The 19,853-nt window shown below is 44.8% G+C and overlaps 2 protein-coding genes across 2 annotated transcripts; both read right to left on the reverse strand.

Moving 5' to 3' along the window:
- Positions 1-519: 519 nt before the first annotated feature.
- On the reverse strand, positions 520-5,570 carry serpinc1 (serpin peptidase inhibitor, clade C (antithrombin), member 1; the record flags this gene model as incomplete). The annotated part of the gene is made up of 7 exons (XM_080506684.1): positions 520-696; positions 1,607-1,671; positions 2,273-2,447; positions 2,858-3,076; positions 3,997-4,134; positions 4,305-4,520; positions 5,199-5,570. The coding sequence occupies 7 exons, from the start codon at positions 5,568-5,570 to the stop codon at positions 520-522; spliced, it is 1,362 nt and encodes a 453-aa protein (XP_080362810.1).
- Positions 5,571-8,929: 3,359 nt separating this feature from the next.
- stil (STIL centriolar assembly protein) lies at positions 8,930-17,537 on the reverse strand (the record flags this gene model as incomplete). Its single annotated transcript, XM_080506313.1, has 18 exons — positions 8,930-9,476; positions 9,561-9,713; positions 9,798-9,874; positions 10,147-10,237; positions 10,627-10,816; positions 10,954-11,053; positions 11,386-11,633; positions 12,108-12,354; positions 13,105-13,213; positions 13,310-13,410; positions 13,497-13,668; positions 13,825-13,911; positions 14,597-14,680; positions 14,769-15,010; positions 15,603-15,793; positions 15,870-15,985; positions 16,367-16,474; positions 17,458-17,537. 18 exons carry the CDS (start codon positions 17,535-17,537, stop codon positions 8,930-8,932), a joined length of 2,943 nt encoding a protein of 980 aa, XP_080362439.1.
- Positions 17,538-19,853: the final 2,316 nt, after the last annotated feature.

The raw sequence follows: 19,853 nt of genomic DNA on the forward strand, positions 1-19,853 counted from the left end.
GTGATTTATTTAAAAGTTTCCGGTGTCTCCGACGCTGGAGTTAAAGGGGTCATATTATGCAAAATTCACTTTTTAATGGTTTTCCCAACAGCAATAATCGTCCTACCTGTAACGGCACCCCACAAGTGAACAGTGTGTCCTCTTCCAAAGATGGGCGCGTGTGGGCGGAGCCAGACCAGCTCACACAGACACAGCAGATTCTGAATGCAGCTCCTGTGATCCAATATTCAGACGGAGGAAAATCAAGGAAAAGCTGGATTTGGGGGCAATAAACTTTGAATAACTCCTATTTGAATCAACGAGATCCACGTGAAAGTGTTGAAAAGCTGCATAATATGACCCCTTTAAAGTCGCCACAGATTTTATTCAACCGTCCAGAAAGAAGGAAAAGTGCATAATTGTTTCACATTTTTTATGTCACACGGTCGTTAAACATGTCAACAGACTGTCGATTTTAAGGGGTTTTTTGTTCAGCTCCTAGTGAGAGCGAGAGGAAGTTTTTGTTGTTGTTTTGTTTCTTTATTGGCCGCAGGGGTCGGCCACGCGGCCGATGAACAGCAGCGTGTTGATGGTGGACTCCCTGATGAGCAGCAGGAACGGCCGGTTGGCCTGGAACACTTCGCGGTTCAGGTTGATGGAGCGTCCGACGGCGATGACGGCGGTGGAGGCCGCCGCCTCGCTGCCCTCCTCGTTCACCTGACGATCGGAAAGCAGGATCCCATTAGAAGTGGTAAAGGTGTTCAGAGTGTCCAAACCTATTTCTAAATGTTGATTTAAAAATATCATAAAATGCTTCAAAAGTCATATTAAACATAAAAACATTGATACAAATGCTACAAAAAAATGTGGCAAAAACATGTTACATGCTACCTTAATGGATTTAGTTGATTTCACTCGTAGGCCGTCCCCAAAGTGCCTTACACTGTTGGTCACATTCATCCATTCACGCACACATTCACACACCAATGCAGGCGGTTGCCATGCAAGGAGCTCAGTCCATCCATTAGGAGCAATTTGAGGTTCAGTGTCTTGCTCAAGGACACTTCGGCATGTGGACAGGTGGCGATCAGACTTAAAATGTACAACAGCTTAGTAAAATGATATAATATAAAATAATCTAATTATAAAATTTGAGAATACTACAAAAAATACATGTTAAAAAGGTATTAAATGTGCTGTATATAATCTTGAAAATGTGTGAATACAATGTATATGAATAAACCCAACAAAGGTTTTAATAATTAATTAATATGAATAAAAGTGAAATGGCTAAAAGTATTAAAAATATTAAAAAAAATAATTTCTTTAATGTTTTATTCTTATTCGAATGTTTTTATGCTCCTCACTTGTAGAACTTTGAGATGCTTTAAAATGTAAAGTGCATTACAAATGAAATGATGTATATATTAAAAATTATTATTTAATTTTTGTTATTCTTGTTATTGTTATTAATATTATGAATTGTTTGCAAATGTTGAAATAAAGTGCAAAATAAACATTTAAATTAAAAGTAGAAACAAGAAATGTAGGCTTGTTGTGATTGTTTTTCAAGATAAATGATAAAGTTGTATTTCCGCGCAGCAGCGAGAGGCCTGAGCAGACTGACCTCCAGGAAAGCTTTGTGGAAAGCGTCTGAGATGTAAATGCCTTCAGCGCCGTCCTCCAACATCCCTGAAACACAAACCAGACCACTTATTTACGCTTCTATTGATCTGTTTACGACCGCACCGTTCAATAGCTCCAGAATAAACACTGTCCTCACTCGAAATGTTCAAATACAAATACACCCAACGAGAAAAATTAAAGAATATTTTGAAAATAATGAAGTCGAAATGAGCTCAGGGTTTGATTTCTTCTGTTGTTTTTTTGTCCCAAATACATTTTGAGAGTTGACTTTTAAAGACAATTTAAAGGGGACTGGATATGTGAGAATACCAGCTGGTGATTCCTTTAAGAAAAACCAACAGTAGAAATACTAAACCTCTCATGAAATAGTCGTAAAACTATAAAATGTGCATAACTGACAGAATAATGTTAAAAAGAAACATGAAGACAAAAAAAAGAAAAAATGATGAAAAATGTATTTGTATTAAATCTTACTAATCACTTACTGATCAAGGACAAAAAAACAAATTTTTTCTCTCAAGTAGGTGAAAAACATCGATAAAGGTTATATAATGCAAAATGTCTAATAATCATATATATGTAAAATTATTGTTTTTAGATTGTCACCCATACAGAACCAATAGAATTGTGTGTGTGTGTGTGTCACCTGGCAGGCTGGCTTTCTCTGAACTGAACAGATCTTTGAGTCCCATCAACTGCAGCTTCTCCTTCAGGCTGAAACTGTCCTCCACCCTGAAACGAGGCAGATGCACCGACACCACCGTGTCCTTCATCTTCTCCAACCAGTGACTCAGCTTCCCCAGGTCCAGCGTCTCCTCCACCTACACACACACACACACACACACACACACACACACACACACACACACACACACACACACACACACACATACATACCCACATTTTATTGTGGTTTTTGTTGTGTCTTTACTGTTTGTTGTGTTTTTGCCATGTTTCAGTTTTGTTATGTTTTGTTGTGCAGCCGAACTGAATGCAGTGTTGTTGTTTTTGATTTTTTGTGATACGGTTGTTGTTACTTATCCCTTGCGTCCCTGTGTAAATGCGTTTTCTTGGATGTGTTGTGTCTTTTGTGCTTTTGTGTTGCCATGTTGTAGTTTTGTTTCCCGACCGTTGTGGTCTTTCTCGTCTTTTTCAGCTTCCAAACTAGTTGTTGAGTCGCAGCCAAACGACTGCTTGTTGTGTTTTCCAGGTGTGTTTCGTTTGCGTTCACCTTGCTGAGGGTCGTGTCTTTGCTGGGCAGGATCATCACCATGGTGATGTCGTCGCCGCTGTACGGCATCTCCAGGACCTGCACCTGGTCGTCGGGGAAGTGTCGGTACCGGAAGTGTCTCTCCTGGTACATCATGGAGACGGGACAGCGGCGCTCGGCGCTTATGTGGAAGTCTGCCACCGCGCCGTTGTCTTTGTCGAATTTATTCTTCCATTGTCCCTAAATCAACACAAACTTGTCTCAAAATACAATAAATGCCCTGGGATGTAAAATTATCAGTCACATATTAGGAAAAAAAAGCTGAAATCATCTTTAAAATTTCACTTTACTTCAAGAAAAATATAATTTCCTTTTCTTGCATGATAAACAAACGATTAATTCAAAACATCTACGTTTCAGGTAAAAGGTTTTAAAGAAATACATTTATAATGAGCATCTAAAAACTTTTATAACTTTTATAAACTTATGGCACAATATGGCATGATTTAAAATGTAAAAAAAAAAAAAAGATGATTATGCACCTTTTGAGTCACGCTAATGTTTGAACCACATTTTTAAGATTTTCCCTAAAAAAATATTAAAAAGCATATTTAATAATTCCCACACACAAGAACATGGAATACAAACCTAAAAAAATTTTGGGAATAAAAGACAAAATGTTAACAGATACATTAATTTAAAGAAATGTACCAAATTTTTACGAAGTCATAACAATTATTTTGGGTGAAAATCTTTTGAATAATTCAAAACCTATGAATGTGTAACATTTTAAATAATAGTGTGTTGTCTGAAATATTAATCTACAGAAATATGCATTCTTTAAAAATATTTTATAATATAATTTGCCTAAAATACATTTTAAATGTAAAAAATCTAATACATTTTTGAAATGAAAGAGTTTAATTTATAAAAAAAAATATTAATCCCTCTCAGAAAATGTATTTTCCATTGTGGGAAAAAAACCCTCAATCCATCTGAGCAGTGGCAGCTGTGGCTACGTATGGATGGAGTGAATGAATAATGCAATGTAAAGCATCTCTGAGTGTCTTGAGAAGCGCTTTATAAAACCCACGCATTATTATTTAAAAACCCCTGGATGTAAAACTTTAGAATTGCGGGTCTGCGCCGTGTGTCTCCACCTTGAAGTAGATGGTGTTGACCAGGACCAGCACGGTGGTGGGGTCCAGCACTCCGGGCGGCAGCGTCTCCCGGATCCTGTTTTCGGTCTTGTTGGCGATCCAGTCGTTGATGGTGACCCGGGACGCCTCGGCGTTTTCCTGCGGCACAGAGACGGATCTCTTCGTCAAAGATTTACTCACCCCACCCCAAAAAATAAAAAAATAAGAAAGAAAGAGCTAGGAGAGCTTCAACCAATCGAATCACCGTAGCGACCAGTATCAGCACCTGAAACGTTTAAATGGGACTTGACCTGGCTTGTTTTTCTCACCTTGAAGTCGAGCGGCTGCAGTCTGGTGCCGTAAACCGTCTCGCTGATGTTCTGGTACGTCTCGTTGAAGACCAGAGACTTTTCCCCGAACAGGCGGTTGGCGGAGACGAGCTCGGTGGTCTCGTCCTTCTTCCGGTACAAGCGGCAGTTCAGTTTGGCGAAGAAGAAGTGGACCTGATCCGACGTTTTCTCTTTGATGGTGTCGAACTCAAACACCTGCAGACAGAAACACATTGAAGGCCGATTCCTACCCCGGATGAACTAAAAGAAAGTTCGGCACTGCGGAGTCTCTGCCAAATAAAACGACGTCATTTTCTTTGGCCAGCTGAAGAAATTTGGTTCAGCTGTTCCAACCGTCCTGGCCGAAGTATGCAGGTGACACATGACATTTCGGTACTGACGTGTGCTGCACATGCATGTTCCAGCTCGCTAATGACCACCAGCCATATTTTAATCATATTTATCTTGTATCCTCGCTACTGTATGAGCCCCACAGCTCACTAAAATGTCGGAGGGCGGCTTTACGTGATGCACCTGAACGCATCACTCAGCGCCTGCAGTTAAAACTGGACCAACATCGCGGCTCGGACACGAACTTTCTCTTTTATTACTGAAACAGTCCAGAGAAATGTATTTCTGAAAACACTGGAAGCGAGAAATGAGCTGCGCCGTTAAGACGCTGCTTCACCGATGCGCGCCTGCCCTGAGGGGGGCGTGGCCTACAAGTTCGACAGCTTCTTCGCGCAGTGGGAACTCTCCTGGCGAAAATGTTTTTTGTTTTTTCTTTTCTTTTTCTTATAGGGTTCTTATTGGCGTCTGCAGGGTGGGGTTCATACTCCAATGAAGAAGCTGTCGCAGGCCACGCCCCCTCAGCTCCCCCATTCTTCGTCTCACCTTCATGATCTGCTCCAGCGTCTGGTCGCACGCGCCGAGTTTGGTCATGGCGAACGCCGTGGACACGCTGAGGGGCGACATGAAGATGTTGGAATCCGGTGTCCTGCTGAGCGCCAGCTGTTTGTACAGCGACAGAGCGAAGCGCCCGTTAGCCTTCGACAGCTCCCACACTCGGGGATTCGTGGACTCGGGGATGAAATCGGCGTCTGCAATCGGGCCGTCGGTGGGGTCGGGGTCGGGGTCGGGGCTTCGGTAAATGCAGCGCGGCTCCAGAGAAAGGTCCCTTGGTTTTGCGTTGCAGATGTCCGGGTGGAGGGCAAGACAGACCGCTGGCAGGAAGGCCAGGGACAACAGCCAATCAGCAACCCTCATTCTGGACAGAGGACCCATGACAGGTGAGACACAAAGAAAAAAGAAAACAACCATAAAGACACAAATCAAGTTTGAGACAATTAGAATATACTACAAGAAAACTAAACAAACTACAAGGACACAAAGGATCAGTTTGAAAAGGTGAACTAAAAACTACAACAAGGAAGAAAAAGGCACAAACCAACCAGAAAAGCTACAAAACAACAAAGTGACAAACTAAACAGCTTCACTCTGAAAAATAACCACATTTATGACCACAAAGATGCAAATCCATTTCAAAAATATATATAAAAAATGACTTTAATAGAAATTAAATGACAATAAAAAATGGTTTTGAAGAGAAATATTTACTTCAAAATGTACAAAACTGTACTTGTGGAAATAATTCGAAAAGATGCAAATGTTCAAAAAAAGACAGAAAAAAACTAACAAATAACACAAATTCACTTGAAAAAGATATGACAGCTTTGAAAATGACAAATTAAGATAAATATCCACGTTATGAGGAGAAAATCCCCCAAAAATGGCCACAAAGATGCAAATGTATCAAACAAAGTAAAGAAAAAAGATACTAAATGACACAGATTGATCACAAAGACAAAGAAAAATTACTTGAGAAGTTAAAAAACAACATCGACACACAAGATTACTTTATGTGAGGAAAAAAGAAAATTACAACAAAGAAAACAAGAAGGCAGCATGAAACGGTGAGTATAAAGTGATTTTAAAAGCATGCATAAAAAGATTACGACAAAGATTTACAGCAACGCAATGTATTTTATAACAAACAAAGAAACATCAAATAATTATAGATAGAAACAAAAACTGTTTCAAAATAGTCACAGGGATACAAAAAATATTTTAAACTGCTTTAAAAAGTAGTAAAATAGCCACAATAAAATACAAAAACAACAACAAAATGAACAACAAACAAAAACATGAAGATTACTTTAAAAGCACCATCACAGAAAACCAAAACTAGCAAATACAGAAAGAAAGTATACAAAGAAGTTTTATGTTCACACTAAACGATGACAGAGAGACAAGGTTAGAAAGAAAATAATGAAAGAGACACGGGAGGTTGTCAAAGGCTCGAATGAGCAGAAGCACACGAAAAACAATTGATTTTACAAGGTCAAAAAGTCAAATTTACCACAAAAACAAGCAAAAACAAACACAGAAAAACACAAAGAGCCACAAAACCTAATTTAATGAGAAATGAAAAACCTCCAGAGACAAATTAAGGATGGAAACAATCTAAAAAGGAAAAAAAAAAGAAAATGACAACAAAAACACTGACGAAGCATCAGGTAGACCCCTCTGAGGTCTACCTTGAAGAGCAAAAAGACCTCAGAGGAAAAGAGGAGTTTAAAGATACAAAGTGTGATGGGAACGTTCTTACGCTCTTCTGCTTCACCGGGAGAAAAACTCAAAGGCGTTTGTGGAGAAACGAGAAACGAAGCCGGCGACTCCTAATTCAGTTTGAGCGGCAGTGAATAAACGGTAATGGTCATAAAAGTGTTTACCTGAGCAGGTGGAACGACGAGCCTTCAGACGGCGACAGTCTGGTTTGGCTGGAGGTCAGTGTCCCGCGGAGCAACAGCAACAACTGACCGACCTTTGAGACTTCGACCCGCTCGTCAACAGTGTGACTCACTGTCCCCATACCCAGATACATCTGGACTTGGACCCGCTGCCGTAAACAGGAACCAACATCTGGACTTGGACAAAGTGATGTCGGTAGGACCAACATCTGGTCTTAGACTGGTCACTATTAGTTGGACCAACATCTGGACTTGGATAAGTCACCATTAGTAGGACCAACATCTGGTCTTAGACCGGTCACTATTAGTTGGACCAACATGTGGACTTGGATCAGTCACCATTAGTCGGACTAACATCTGGACTTGGATCAGTCACTATTAGTAGGACCAACATTTGGACTTAGACAAAATGCTGTTAGTAAGACCAACATCTGGACTTAGACCAGTCACTATTAGTAGGATGAACATCTGGACTCATAACCACTGAGACGGTCCGTACTGATGAGCAGGAAGCATAATAAAGTTGTATTAATTTAAAATGAAGCGGTTTCCTGGTCTCCTGGTGACGGGCCGCTAGCAGCGGGGGGGGGTCAGGAGGGTGTGATGTGGCTCTGGAGGCCCTGCAGGGGGTGTGAACGGTGGGAACATGGCGACGTCGTCAACCCCCTCACATAACTCATCACAGGATAAATAAACCGCCTCCTCCTGGATTGTTGACTACCTGATTGGCAAGTGGCCGAGTCAATATTCTAACACTCCCCCCCCCGCCCACATTTCTTTTACACCCACACCAGTCACTGCTAATATTACTGATTTAAATGGATCCTGTCACATTGACATTTTAACATCTCTGCTATTCTGTGTGGAGCCATGTTGCAAGAAAGTATTTCTATTCTATTCTATATCTCGAAAATATAAGATAAGATAAGATATCAATTAGAATTTTAAACATTTATCTTCACAATCTTGTATTTTTCAATGATTTACTGAATTCTGGAGTAAATGTATGCAGATTTGACTAAAACATTGAATATCAAACTCGCTTTTTATGGGCTCATGAAACATATAGTAACTTTTTAAGTCCAATTTGTGCACATCGTCTGCCATCTAGTGGTCACAAAAGCACATTACAACTAATTTTGACAGGAAAATCAGTCTGAAAATAACTTCCTGTTAAAACCATCATGCGAAGTGAATGTAATATGGTGAATAGAATATAAAATGTATATTGTCTTTTCCAGCAAAAACTTAAACATTTTAGAACTTTTAGGGAAACTTTTATTTGGGAAATCATAAATATACAATTAAAAATAAAAGTGCAAAAGACATTTTACATGAAAAGAAAAAGTCAGTGTTTCATAAACACACTCAAACCTCTGAGAGAAGCTAAAAAAAAAAAAAAAAAGGCAGCTTAAAAACACATTAATAATTCAAAGCAGTTTCAGGACTTCCTGTATGAGCAAGTAGGACCATTAAAAACCAGGACCTGGTTTTCCTTTCAGAGCTCCTCCACCAGACCAGACTTCACTCAGATTTAAATTCATAGTAAACCTGTTAGAATGAAGACATCAGGTTTGACGAAACCGGTTTGATCAGTTTAATGCTCGTTAAAAAAAAACCCCCAAAACAAACCAAAGAGCTGATATTAAATGTGAGTTTTTAAGTCGGGAGACTTCAGGTCATTTAAGACATCCGAAAAACTGTAAAAGCAGTCAAGTGGCTTCACGCTGCTGCACCAGAGTCCGTCTAACGTCCAGCCGGTGCGAGGCTCCAGGAAGTAGTTCTCTTTGCAACGCCGGTCTGGATCTCCGGGGCTCAAAACAGTTTGGGGAGCTGGCGGAGGCGACTCAGGTCCAGGATGTTTCCCACCGAGCCCTCGGTCTCCCGGCTGCTTGCCCTCGTCAATTCAGGCCGCCTGCCGGAGCGGTTCTCCTTGTTGCCGCCGGCGAGAAGCTGCATTTTGGGCCGCAGGTCGCGTATCAGCTGACTCTGTGGGAGGAGCTGAGTCAGCGGCTGGCGAGCCGTCGCCTCCTGACCGCCGACCTCCTTCTGCTCCTCTTCGTCCTCGCTGCCATCTTCCTCCTCCTCCTCGATCAGACCGTACCTCCTCATATACCTCCTGGTGGCCAGAGACATGTTGCTCGGCGACAGCACGGAGTCACCGGACGGGGCGGGGCAGTGCAGGTGGGCGGGGCCTCCCACCGACAGCCTGCTGAGCTGCGAGTCGCTCAGGTAGCGCAGGGCGATGGCGTTGGCCTCCAGGCTCAGGTCCACGCTGCCGCCCGACAGGACCACGCTCGCCGTGGGCTTGGACACGCTCAGTCGGGACACGGCCGCCGCCGGGTCGATGCTCGCCAGCGTGCTGGCGACGACATTTAAATTGTGTGAGTGGCGAGATCAGGTTTAGTCCCGTTGGCAGCCTGGAGGGACAATTGGCGTTTGGTACCTGACGTTCTCCACGGCTTTGGCTCGGCGCCGGTCGGACTCGGTCAGCTCGTCCTGGTTCACCTGGACCCCCAGCTGCTGCAGCCGACTCAGCGTGGCGCTGACCACCGGGTCTCCTGCTGCACTCCGCCGCCGCTGCTGCTGCTGCTTCCTCCTGGATGCAGACGAGGCGGTGGAGGAGGAGGAGGAGGAGGAGGAAGAGGAGGAGGAGGAGCCGGAGGCTTCAGAGGCTGCAGACACACTCATCCTCCTGGACTCCTCGTGCGGCGCCTCCTGCTGGCCGTCTGACTCCTGCAGCCGACTGGTGAGCTGCGTCTGAGGACAAGCGAGGAAAAGACGATCTGCGCACGGCTTCTCACACACGCCGCCAAGTAATTCAACATTTAAAGCACGAGGCAGGAATAACCGCTAAAAGCCGTCCGACAAAAGACTTCATTTATATTCACACACGTCCTCATGAGGGTAGAGTACATTAGCAGGATATAGTTACTCACAATGAACGTTGACCTGAAACCTGGTTCTGACTTGTTCTTTGCATTATCAATGAGAGTGCAAGCAGTTAACGCAGTATTTACTCTTGTCGTTACCATGAGGTTCTGGTAGAAGCTCTGCTGTTGGTCCGCAGGCCGGTACATGCTGACACTTTCCCCCAGGACGGGACTCTGCAGGCCGCTGAGGCTGAAACACAAAGACCATCGTCTGACTCAGAAACACCAAAAGCATTGAAGACACTTTTTGTCGTTAATAATCTAAAAAACAATAAAGACAAAAAGCTCAATTTTCTTTCAATCTTGCACAAATCTAATATCTGTTAATAGCATCTATCCAAGTGTTTACTCAACAAAACCAAAACAAACATGTAAATTGGAAACAGCAAATTGATCATAGACAAACAGGAACACATAAAAGTGCCTGCAAAACATGTTAAATGTAAAAGAAAAGAAAATCTACAAACTAGTGTACAGATATATTTGCATTTATATCTTGCTTAAAAAATGTATTTTCTTCGACAGAATAAAAGAAGAAACACCTGTTTGTCATAAAAACGTCATAACCATGGATCTCACCTGTGAGGGTCAGAGGTCGACTGAGGAGTCACTTGATCTGCGGCGATGGCACCGGCCCCGCCCACTGACTGCGTGACGGACAGGTCCTGGGGCGAGGAGGGGGGAGGTTTAGGGGAGGAGGGAGGAGCAGGACCGTGGACGTCCTGATGAGGGATGTTTGGTACCGGATTTCCCCAGAAGAGACTTGCACCTGAACACAACATAGGTAAGTAAACATGTAAACAATAAAGAGCAGCGTGAACGGAGAGAGAGAGAGATGAAAAAAAACGTAATATATGTAAACAGAAAGGTAATACAAGATGGCCGTGGCCCCCCCCGTCCTCTCACCCGTCTCCACGGCGACGCTCGTTGTGCTCTTTGACGTCTGAGGATCAACCTGCTGGTTCGATGACTGAAGCTTCTTCTGAGTCTCCAGCAGCATCTGAACCTGCAGAGGAATCAGATTACACTGCCAATCAGTATTTATGGGGTTAAAACAAAAAACAAAACACTACCATATATTTCTGAGAGTGATATTGAAAATTCTGTCAGAACACGCTTCACATCAACTTTAAACTGAAAGCTATGACGGCGAGATTTGGCATCAAAAATCCTATTAAAAACAAAAGGCAAACGCCATTGAACTGGATGAGCAACCTGACAAATTCTATTGAGTTACAAAAGATAAAATAATGACGAGACGACCCAAGAATAAAGTTCAGCGCAGTTTTTCCATGACTGGAAACCGCAGCGTCAGCAGAAACGCACGTCAGTTCCTACCTGAGCCTGTAGGAGGCGCAGCTGGCGGTCCTGGTGAAGGAGGAGCAGGTAGGCGTCTGAGGGTACAGCTCCCCCGGGTGCACGGTCGCAGCATTTTATGTCCCCACGGGGGGGACGGGGGAGCCAGGGGGGAGTTACGGGATCTGCGGCGTCTCCCAGGTGAGGAGAGGGGGAGTCGATGTACCGGGGGAGAGGAGTAGAGGGAGGAGGGTGAAATGTGCAGGGGCAGGATGGAGCGTGACAGTGGGCTGGGGGAGAGGGGGGGATGGAAAAAGGAGAAACTGGCTGTTGGGAGGAGGCGGGAGGAGGTGGGGGATGATTGGCAGCAGGAGCATTCTGATGGGAGGAAGCAGGAGGAGTCTGGTGGAGAAAAGAAGGTGGAGGAGGGTGACTGGTAGCAGGAAGAAGAGGCTTGTGGAGGGATGGAGGAGGAGGGGGAAGATGATGCGAGAAAGCGGGAGCAGCCACGTGGAGGTGAGACGGAGGTAGAGGAGGACTGTGGTGCTGTGAGGAGAGAGGAGGTGCAGTGTGGAGATCTGAAGGCGGAGGAGTCTGGTAAAGTGAGGGAGGCTTGGGAGGAGAAACACTTTGTGGGGGAGCAACACAGAGGTTGGATGGAGGATTTTGATGGGCGGAGGTGGCATGAGGAGCAGGGTGGTGGAGGAGGAGGAGCTGCGGGGAGGGAGCGATGGAGCTGCAGGTGTTGGTGCAGCAGCAGTTACAGGGCTGCTGCAGGTTGGAGTTCGGGGTGCTGTGGAGCTGCAGTGGATTTCTGAGGGCTGGTGAACTGCTGGAGGCTGTTCCAGGTGGAGGGGCAGTCTTCTCCACGTCACCTGTTGGCGCAGGAGGAGGAGGAGGAGGAAGAAGAGGAGGCTCATGGGCGGAGTCGAGCTGACCATTGTGGTTGGTGGAGAAGCTGCCGTCAATCAACAGAGAGAGTTCGGGAACGGAGGGCTGAACTCTGCGAGTCTGAAACGGGGAAAAAATACAAACGTGACTAAAGGAGGACGAGGAGACGAAGGAGAAAAGTGGAGGAGCAGGAAGGAGGTGGAGCAAGAGAAGGAGCAGGCACAGAGGAGTATGAAGATCATTCACAAGACGAGAAAGAGGTGGAGTAAGAAAGACAAATTGGGTTGATGGTGGAAGGAGGAGGAAAGAGGTAGAAGAGGAGGAGAGCAAAACCAAGTAAAGAGGTGATGAGAGGAGAAAAGGATCTGAGGATGTTCTCGTATTAGTTCAACTAGCAATTTTTATGGGTTTTAAGCAGTTTTGCTTTTTCTTTATCAAACTTTTTGCAGGCATTTTAACAGTATTGCTTCAATTATTGTGGCTGTAATTATTTTTCTCATTTTAATTAGTGTGCCTTTATTCCCCAAGTCCCTTTTCAGCCAAGAGATGAGATAAAAAGATTAAATATTTGGGTATCATTTTGAGAAAGCTTCAGGGAGCCACTACAGAAGGGCTGATGAGCCTCATGTGGTTCCAGAGCTGCAGGTTGAAGATCTCTGGTTTAAAGCGTCACAAATTACAAGTTTAACTGCTGGTTGAACTCTTCATGGATCGCTCCTCCCATTTATACAATTTCAACTGCTGACACAATCAGTCCATTGTTGTACAGTCATGAGATTCCTGATGCTGGAAACCATGTTTGGTCTGAAGTTCTCGACCTTCAACTGTATCTTTTAGTTTTTAATATGAACAAAGAGGATCGGGACGGACCTGCTGAGCCGGAGGGTGAGGACTCGGGGACGGACGAGGGGACAGGTCTTCATCCTCGACTCCGGAGTCCTGATCGCTGATGGAGAGACGGACAGGAGGCGCGGCGGCACTGAGGGACAGACGACACTCAAGATTTAACACTCGACATGTTTAAAACCCCACTGAATCCCCTCAACGTGACACACTGGAGTGTTTCTATCTGCACCTGCTGAAGGAGAGCCGAGCTTCTCTGAAGACCTCCGTCTGTCTGCCGGGACTTTCTGAGCCCAGCTCGCACCGCAGAGTCCGGCCGTCCACCGGCGCCACCTGCTGAGCGCACACACGGCTCATGAAGACACTCGGAAAAACACGAAGGCTTGTGACGCAACAGCAGGAGGAGGAGGAGGACTCACCTGGTACAGAGTGATGAACTGGGAGGCGCTCAGCAGCTGGTAGTCTAACTGCGGTCCAGGTCCAGGTCCGGGTCCGGGTCCGGGTCCGGGTCGTCGACACTGGAAGAACTGAGGATTTCTGTGAGTGGAGGCGAAGAGGACAAGCAGAAAGGAGCCGCTTTCTGAAAACACCCTGAAACGGAACGAAGAGACAAGAACCGAGTTTCAGTCATTTGACGTGACGTCTCACCTCAGAGGCAGTTTGTACTTGATGCTACGTGTTGGAGGGAGGAATCTCTGTGTAAAGAGTCAATTCTGTTCAAATCCATTTCAGTCCTCCGGCTTTTACCTGTCCTGCAGCGAGGTGCTGAACAGGAACCTCAGGCAACAGGCCCACACCTGAGGGCTGGAGACGCGGGTCACTCCGCTCAGCCAGCTGTCACACAAACACACAAAAACAGCGAGACTGAGACCCGTGAAAGAATTCCAGCTTCATCTATTCGCTGCCAAGTTTGGGTTTTTCTGCCGAGCAGAGAAAGAGACACGTGTGCAGATGATGTTCAGCAGGTGAGTGGGTGCAGGGAAAACACGGTGAGAAAAGCCAGTGGGCGGCCTGGAAACATGCCTGTCAATAAAGTAAATATCTGAACAATTCCATCTTCACTTTATGATCCATTTTAAAATTCAAAGGAATCAAGAGTTCAACGTCAAAACAAATAATTTAATTTTTTTTTTTTTTTCGGGAATCGCCTAAAGAGCTTTGTCTGGTGGTTAAAGAGGCTTTAATTTTAAAATCTTGTTGTATTCGTATGATTTTAATGTAATTTTCTCAATTTCTTTATGAAGCACTTTGAATTGCTGTCTGTATGAACAGTACCTCACAAATAAACTTGCCTTAACGACGGGTTTCCAACTGGATCAAATTGGTGAAGATTTTCTGGTTGCTTTGAACCAAGTTCTGATTTGTTTTCATGGTTTCAGGTTTAAAGTCATGTCTGACTGGATTAAAAACTGGATTCTAGATATTTCAAACATGTTGATCATTGTTTTCTTATTAATTTTATTGTCCAACACTTACTAATCCTATAAAAAAACCAATACGTCCACAGAGTGATACTCACAGTCCGACCAGCGGCATCTTGGAGGCTTTGGGGTCCGACTCCAGCATCAAGAGCAGCTTCCTGCTCTGATCCATGGTCAGAAAGCTGAAACGGTGACACAGCAGTGAGCAACGCGCCACACATCCAAGCAGCAGCAGCAGCTTGCAGCACGAGAGCGCCACATCCTCCTCACCCTCTCTGCCGGCCGGCGGCCTGATGCCGGCTGACGCTGGTCAGACTCCTCAGCAGGGCGGTGGGGATGATGGGAACGGCTCTGACCGACTGCAGGTCCAGGCCAACGGACGGACACACGGCCGACCAGCAGAGGCTGAACTCTGCGGCGTCGAGCCGCTGAGAGCAGGACACCTGACCTTTGACCTTGATCAGCTGGCACAGGTCCAAAGTCTGCCTGCTGCACAGAAACTGCTGCAGCGTCTGAAGCACAGAGTAAGAGAGGCATCATTTCACCAGGGGTGGGGAAACTTCCACAACTGATCCGGTAATTTTCTGTGCGTTCATGAGGTAATAAATGATAATTTGTTTAATTTAAAATAATCTCAAAATGTTTCAATTTAACATGTTTAACACACTTGTGCTTGCCATGTTGTGTTCCGGCTCAGAAAATTGCCTTCCACATGATACCGTTTGATTTTACATGAACCGGTACTCAGTAGTACCAACCCAATTCAGGTCCTGTCCCTATATTTCACGTTAAAAAGCTTTTTTCTTTAGACAACTGGGCGCATAAATATGAAGGAGCCAAAACAACAAATAGAAAAAGGTTTCTGTGTGTCTCAGTCCGTTTTTTGGCATTTGTGACACTTTAGTGGCTCTGTGATTAAAATAATGACTGATTATTTCAAGTTGTTAAATTTACAGATGCATCTTTAAATTTTTTTTCATTATAATAAAGAAGTTAATTGTTGAGCGCGTTATTTCTATAATCACAGCAGGAGACCACAAAGATCCCGTTTTTTTTGGGGTTCTGGTTCAGCCGAGCCGCTGTCCTCTGACCTGTGAAACTCACCTTGAAGCAGTGATGGAGTTCAGCCTCCGACTGGACGACGGCGTCTTCAGGCTTCGTCTCGCCCTGAAGGGAGAACCAGCAGGGGACCAGAACGTCCCCGGGCACCAGCGCAGAGGGAACCCGGCCCGAGGATCCGGCCTGGTCCCGGCCCGGGTCGAAGCGGTCCAGGGTCACAGTGATGCCGTCCTCATCTGGAGCACAGACACAGTTCAGGTAAAACACTCTGGACCAATAGGAGAGCAGGATGAGGCGGAGGCGAGCGCCGACCTGGGTCCACTGACACGGATCCCAGGAAGAAGCAGAGGAGGCGGGGCTGCTTGGTGTGACGGGCGTGACGCTGCGCCAGGCGGAGGGCTTTGTCAGACAGCGCCAACTGTGGTCCCCTGCACAAACAAACATCTTCTGTAAACAACAACAATGAAGGCATCCTGCGGACACACAGTTAAAAATGACAACCCGTAGACCAACAACCCTCTAATGTCAACAATATCACAGTTGCGGATTCAGAACTTCTGAGAGTTAGCTCGCAGGCTGCGTGGTACAACAGTGGTTATCTGATGGAGGTGTGTTGCCATGGTAACGCATGTTACACCCTTAACCCGCTCAGAGTAGGTTTTGTCCAGGATAAGAGCTTATAAAAAAAAAACTTGCTTGGATCTCTATAATCTTCAGCGGCATCTACACCTGAATACGTTCACACATGGAAACAAACATGGAAGCTGTAAATCAGATTATATGACGGTGTAGAGTCGGCATGCGTTTACCTGCGCGAGCAGAGATGGAGGCGGAGCATCTCTCCGGTCGGGGTGCCGTCCCACAGTGCTGATCTGGATTTGGGGAAACTCAGCGGCGCGAGAGAGTTCACGGAGGTTCTGCAACCAAACAACAACAATTAAATTAAAACAGCTGCGTTGTGGAGCAGTGGTCGGGGCTCTCGCCTCACAGCAAGAAGGTCCTGGTTCAAATAACAGGCCTTTATGTGTGGAATTTGCATGTTTCTGTAAACTTTGTGTGTTTACTCCGGATAACCATGGCCTCCTACCACAGTCCAAAAACAAGCATGCGAGGTTAATTCATCAGCTTAAATTGTCTTTAGGTGTGAATACGAGTGTGGTTTCCCGTCTCTGTGACAGACTGGTGACCTGTCCAGGTGAATCCTGCCCACAGTAAGCCGAGATTGGCTCCAGCGAACTTGCACAGGATTTAAGTGGGATAGAAGAAGGATGGATGGATGTAATATTATAACTCACTCACAAAGTCAGAATTTCATTGACAGTACAGTGTTACCGACTGTTTTCTGCTGTATAGGAATATACACATTTCTGAATGCATTCGTGGCGTAAAATATATACTTTAAATACACACTGCTCTAAATAACAAGAATAAACCAAAATATTTAAAAACAGGTCTGACTATGGAAATATTTAATAGGTAGAACATAAATAAAAAGATATGCTAATTTGGTACAAATTGATGTATATCCAAAACAAAAGAAAAAAAGATTCACAACGATAAGATTAATAAAGAAAAACCAAATAAAACCACAACAGTAAACAAATATCTAACAAAACACTAACCACGACTAATACACTCGACAATGAAAACACCCAAACACAAAAACGAAATAATCAAAATAGCAATTATGAAAGAATTGACAATAAGAAAACAGAGAATAGTAGTATCCCTATGATCGCGACAATACAAACAGAAAGGCTAAAAACAATGACATTTTAGCAGACTTTCTCACACACACGTCAGAAGAGTAGAAGCAAAGCATGACCACGATATGATATAATACAAGACCCTCCTCCGTTCACACCCAGCGTCAATTGAAGTTAATCAACGGGAAACTGACCTTCCTCTCATGTTTTCGGGGGTAAAAATCTCCTCCAGAACCCCACTAGGCAAAGCACGGAGATTCACCGGGCAGCTCATCCCGACCGAGCGCGACAGAGCAGACACCTGAACCGGGTACGAGACGCAGGAAACGCCGAGGCTGTTTCAGTCACATCTGCTAACGGCAATTAGCAGCGTTAGCCTCGCGCCCGAGCCGCATGAGCTCCCGACGTGAATCAAAGTCCGGTCTTTCCCGCTTGGAGGTGATGAAGACTTCAAGAAACGACGCGGTTTGGTTAATTAACTGTGGTCTTTTGGCGATTTAGAACTTTTAACACAATCAGTCAGGAAAACACAGCTTCAATGGATGTTGTTTAATTATGGCGCTGTTTGTCCCCGAGTGGCGGGGTGACTCTACCAGCCAATAGGAAGCGCCGCCATGGAACGACTGGCCAATGGCGTGCCAGCTCGCTCCTGATGTCTGAAGCGCCAACCCTTTTTGCTCGTGATGTCAGCGGATACAAAAAGCGCACTCGCGGCTCGTCAGTGCCTCTAGTGGCTATTTTTAAAAGTACATCCGAGCAGGTTTCACTTGAAAATAAATACAATACAAAAATCAATCATAAAGACAATGTTAAAAATATATAGCACCATGCTGGACAAAGAAATAGGACATGGCTTTTGTTTCATGCTCTGGTCAACACGGACACTCAATCCAACTATCTGGAGAGGTTTGTGGTAAAATGTCTGGCTCAAGGGCACTTCGGCATATAAAGAGGGGGAGATGGGAGTGAACCCGCAACCTTACGGAAATAAGACAAACTGTTCTTCTACCTTCACAGTCCTCCATAAATGTTATGGTATATGCTATATGATGTGTATTTAGTGTGTTAAAAAGGAACCTTGATATTGTGGCTGCTCTTAACAATTGTTACGGAACATGATTATATGCCACTGAAGGATTCAGCTCTCAGGATCAAATGTTTCTTGCATCTATGCTGTCCTTGTATAAACCTTATCTACAGGCTCAGCAGGCACGTTTATCATTGGCTTTGTTTCGCTTCGCCCCAGCTGTGCCACATGGATGAGAAGGAGTAATGGTTGTCACCCCCTCCCTTCTGTTTCCTTCAAATGCTCAGACCAAACTCTGCACAGGACACACTCTAAGGCAGACACATCTGTCACTCTGTTTTTTTGGTGCATCTTGAGACCTCAATAAAATACTCCTGACAGAAAGACTGAGTTCAAACACATTATTTTAGTGGGACAAGCATGTTTATTTAATCAGGCCCTTCAATGACTAAATTGAGGATGATATGATCTTCAGAGCCTCCTTCTGTGTCACTATTTCAAGCTCGATTTCGACTTCAAAGTCGTACCTGCGGACACAAAAAGACGTAATTACAGGCACATACATTGTTTATTGTTTTCAGAGCTTTCACAGTTTTTTAGTGCCTCGTGTCATACTGAAAGCCATATTAATAATAATATTTCTGTTAAAAGGAGAAATGAAATAGTTACAAAAACACTGATCACAAGAATCAGACTGTATGGAGTAGTGACTTCCCATTACTGTGTATGATGAAGTCAAAGTGAATATATGTAGTGTTGCAGTAATGTGAGAGCTTTTATGTGGTTACTTCCACTGGTCCTCAGTGGCAATTAGTCAGATGTAGATTCATATTCATATGCCATCACGAGGGGGCGCTATAGCATCAACCAACGCTGAAGGATCACAGTATATTCCCCTTTCTGACACTGGAGCAGGGCTGACACACAGCTGTCACTCTGTTTTTTGGTGCATCTTGAGATCTCAATAAAATACTCCTGACAGAAAGACTGAGTTTTAACACATTTTTGTTTAGTGGGACAAGCATGTTTATTTAATCAGGCCCTTCAATGACTAAACTGAAGATGATTTGATCTTCAGAGGTTAGGGTTCGGGGGTGATAGGGGTGTTCCGGGAGAATGGAGTCCGGGGCCCTAAGGGCTGTTCGGTCCCTGTACGCCCGGAGCAGGAGTTTGGTTCGCATTACCGGCAGTAACTCGGACCTGTTCCCAAGGCACGTTGGCCTCTGGCAGGGCTGTCCTTTGTCACCGGTTCTGTTCGTTCCCTACATGGACAGAATTTCTGGGCACAGCCGGGGGCCGGAGGACCACGGGATCTCATCTCTGCCTGGGAACGTCTTGGGGTGCCACTGGAAGATCTGGAGGAAGTGTCTGGGGCGAGGGAAGTCCGGGCGACTCTGCTCGGACTGCTGCCTCTGCGACCCGGCCCTGGATAAGTGGCAGAAAATGGATGGAAGGATGGATGGATGGGCTGTTGGAATGGAACACTTGGGGGAAAAAAACTGCGTTTAATGTAGCCGCTCTTTTACGAGTGCTTTGTCCTCCTTAAGCGAGAGAGAGACTGAC

The sequence above is a fragment of the Blennius ocellaris genome (genome assembly GCF_963422515.1).
Source record: "Blennius ocellaris genome assembly, chromosome: 12".
Classification (NCBI taxonomy): Eukaryota; Metazoa; Chordata; class Actinopteri; order Blenniiformes; family Blenniidae; genus Blennius; species Blennius ocellaris.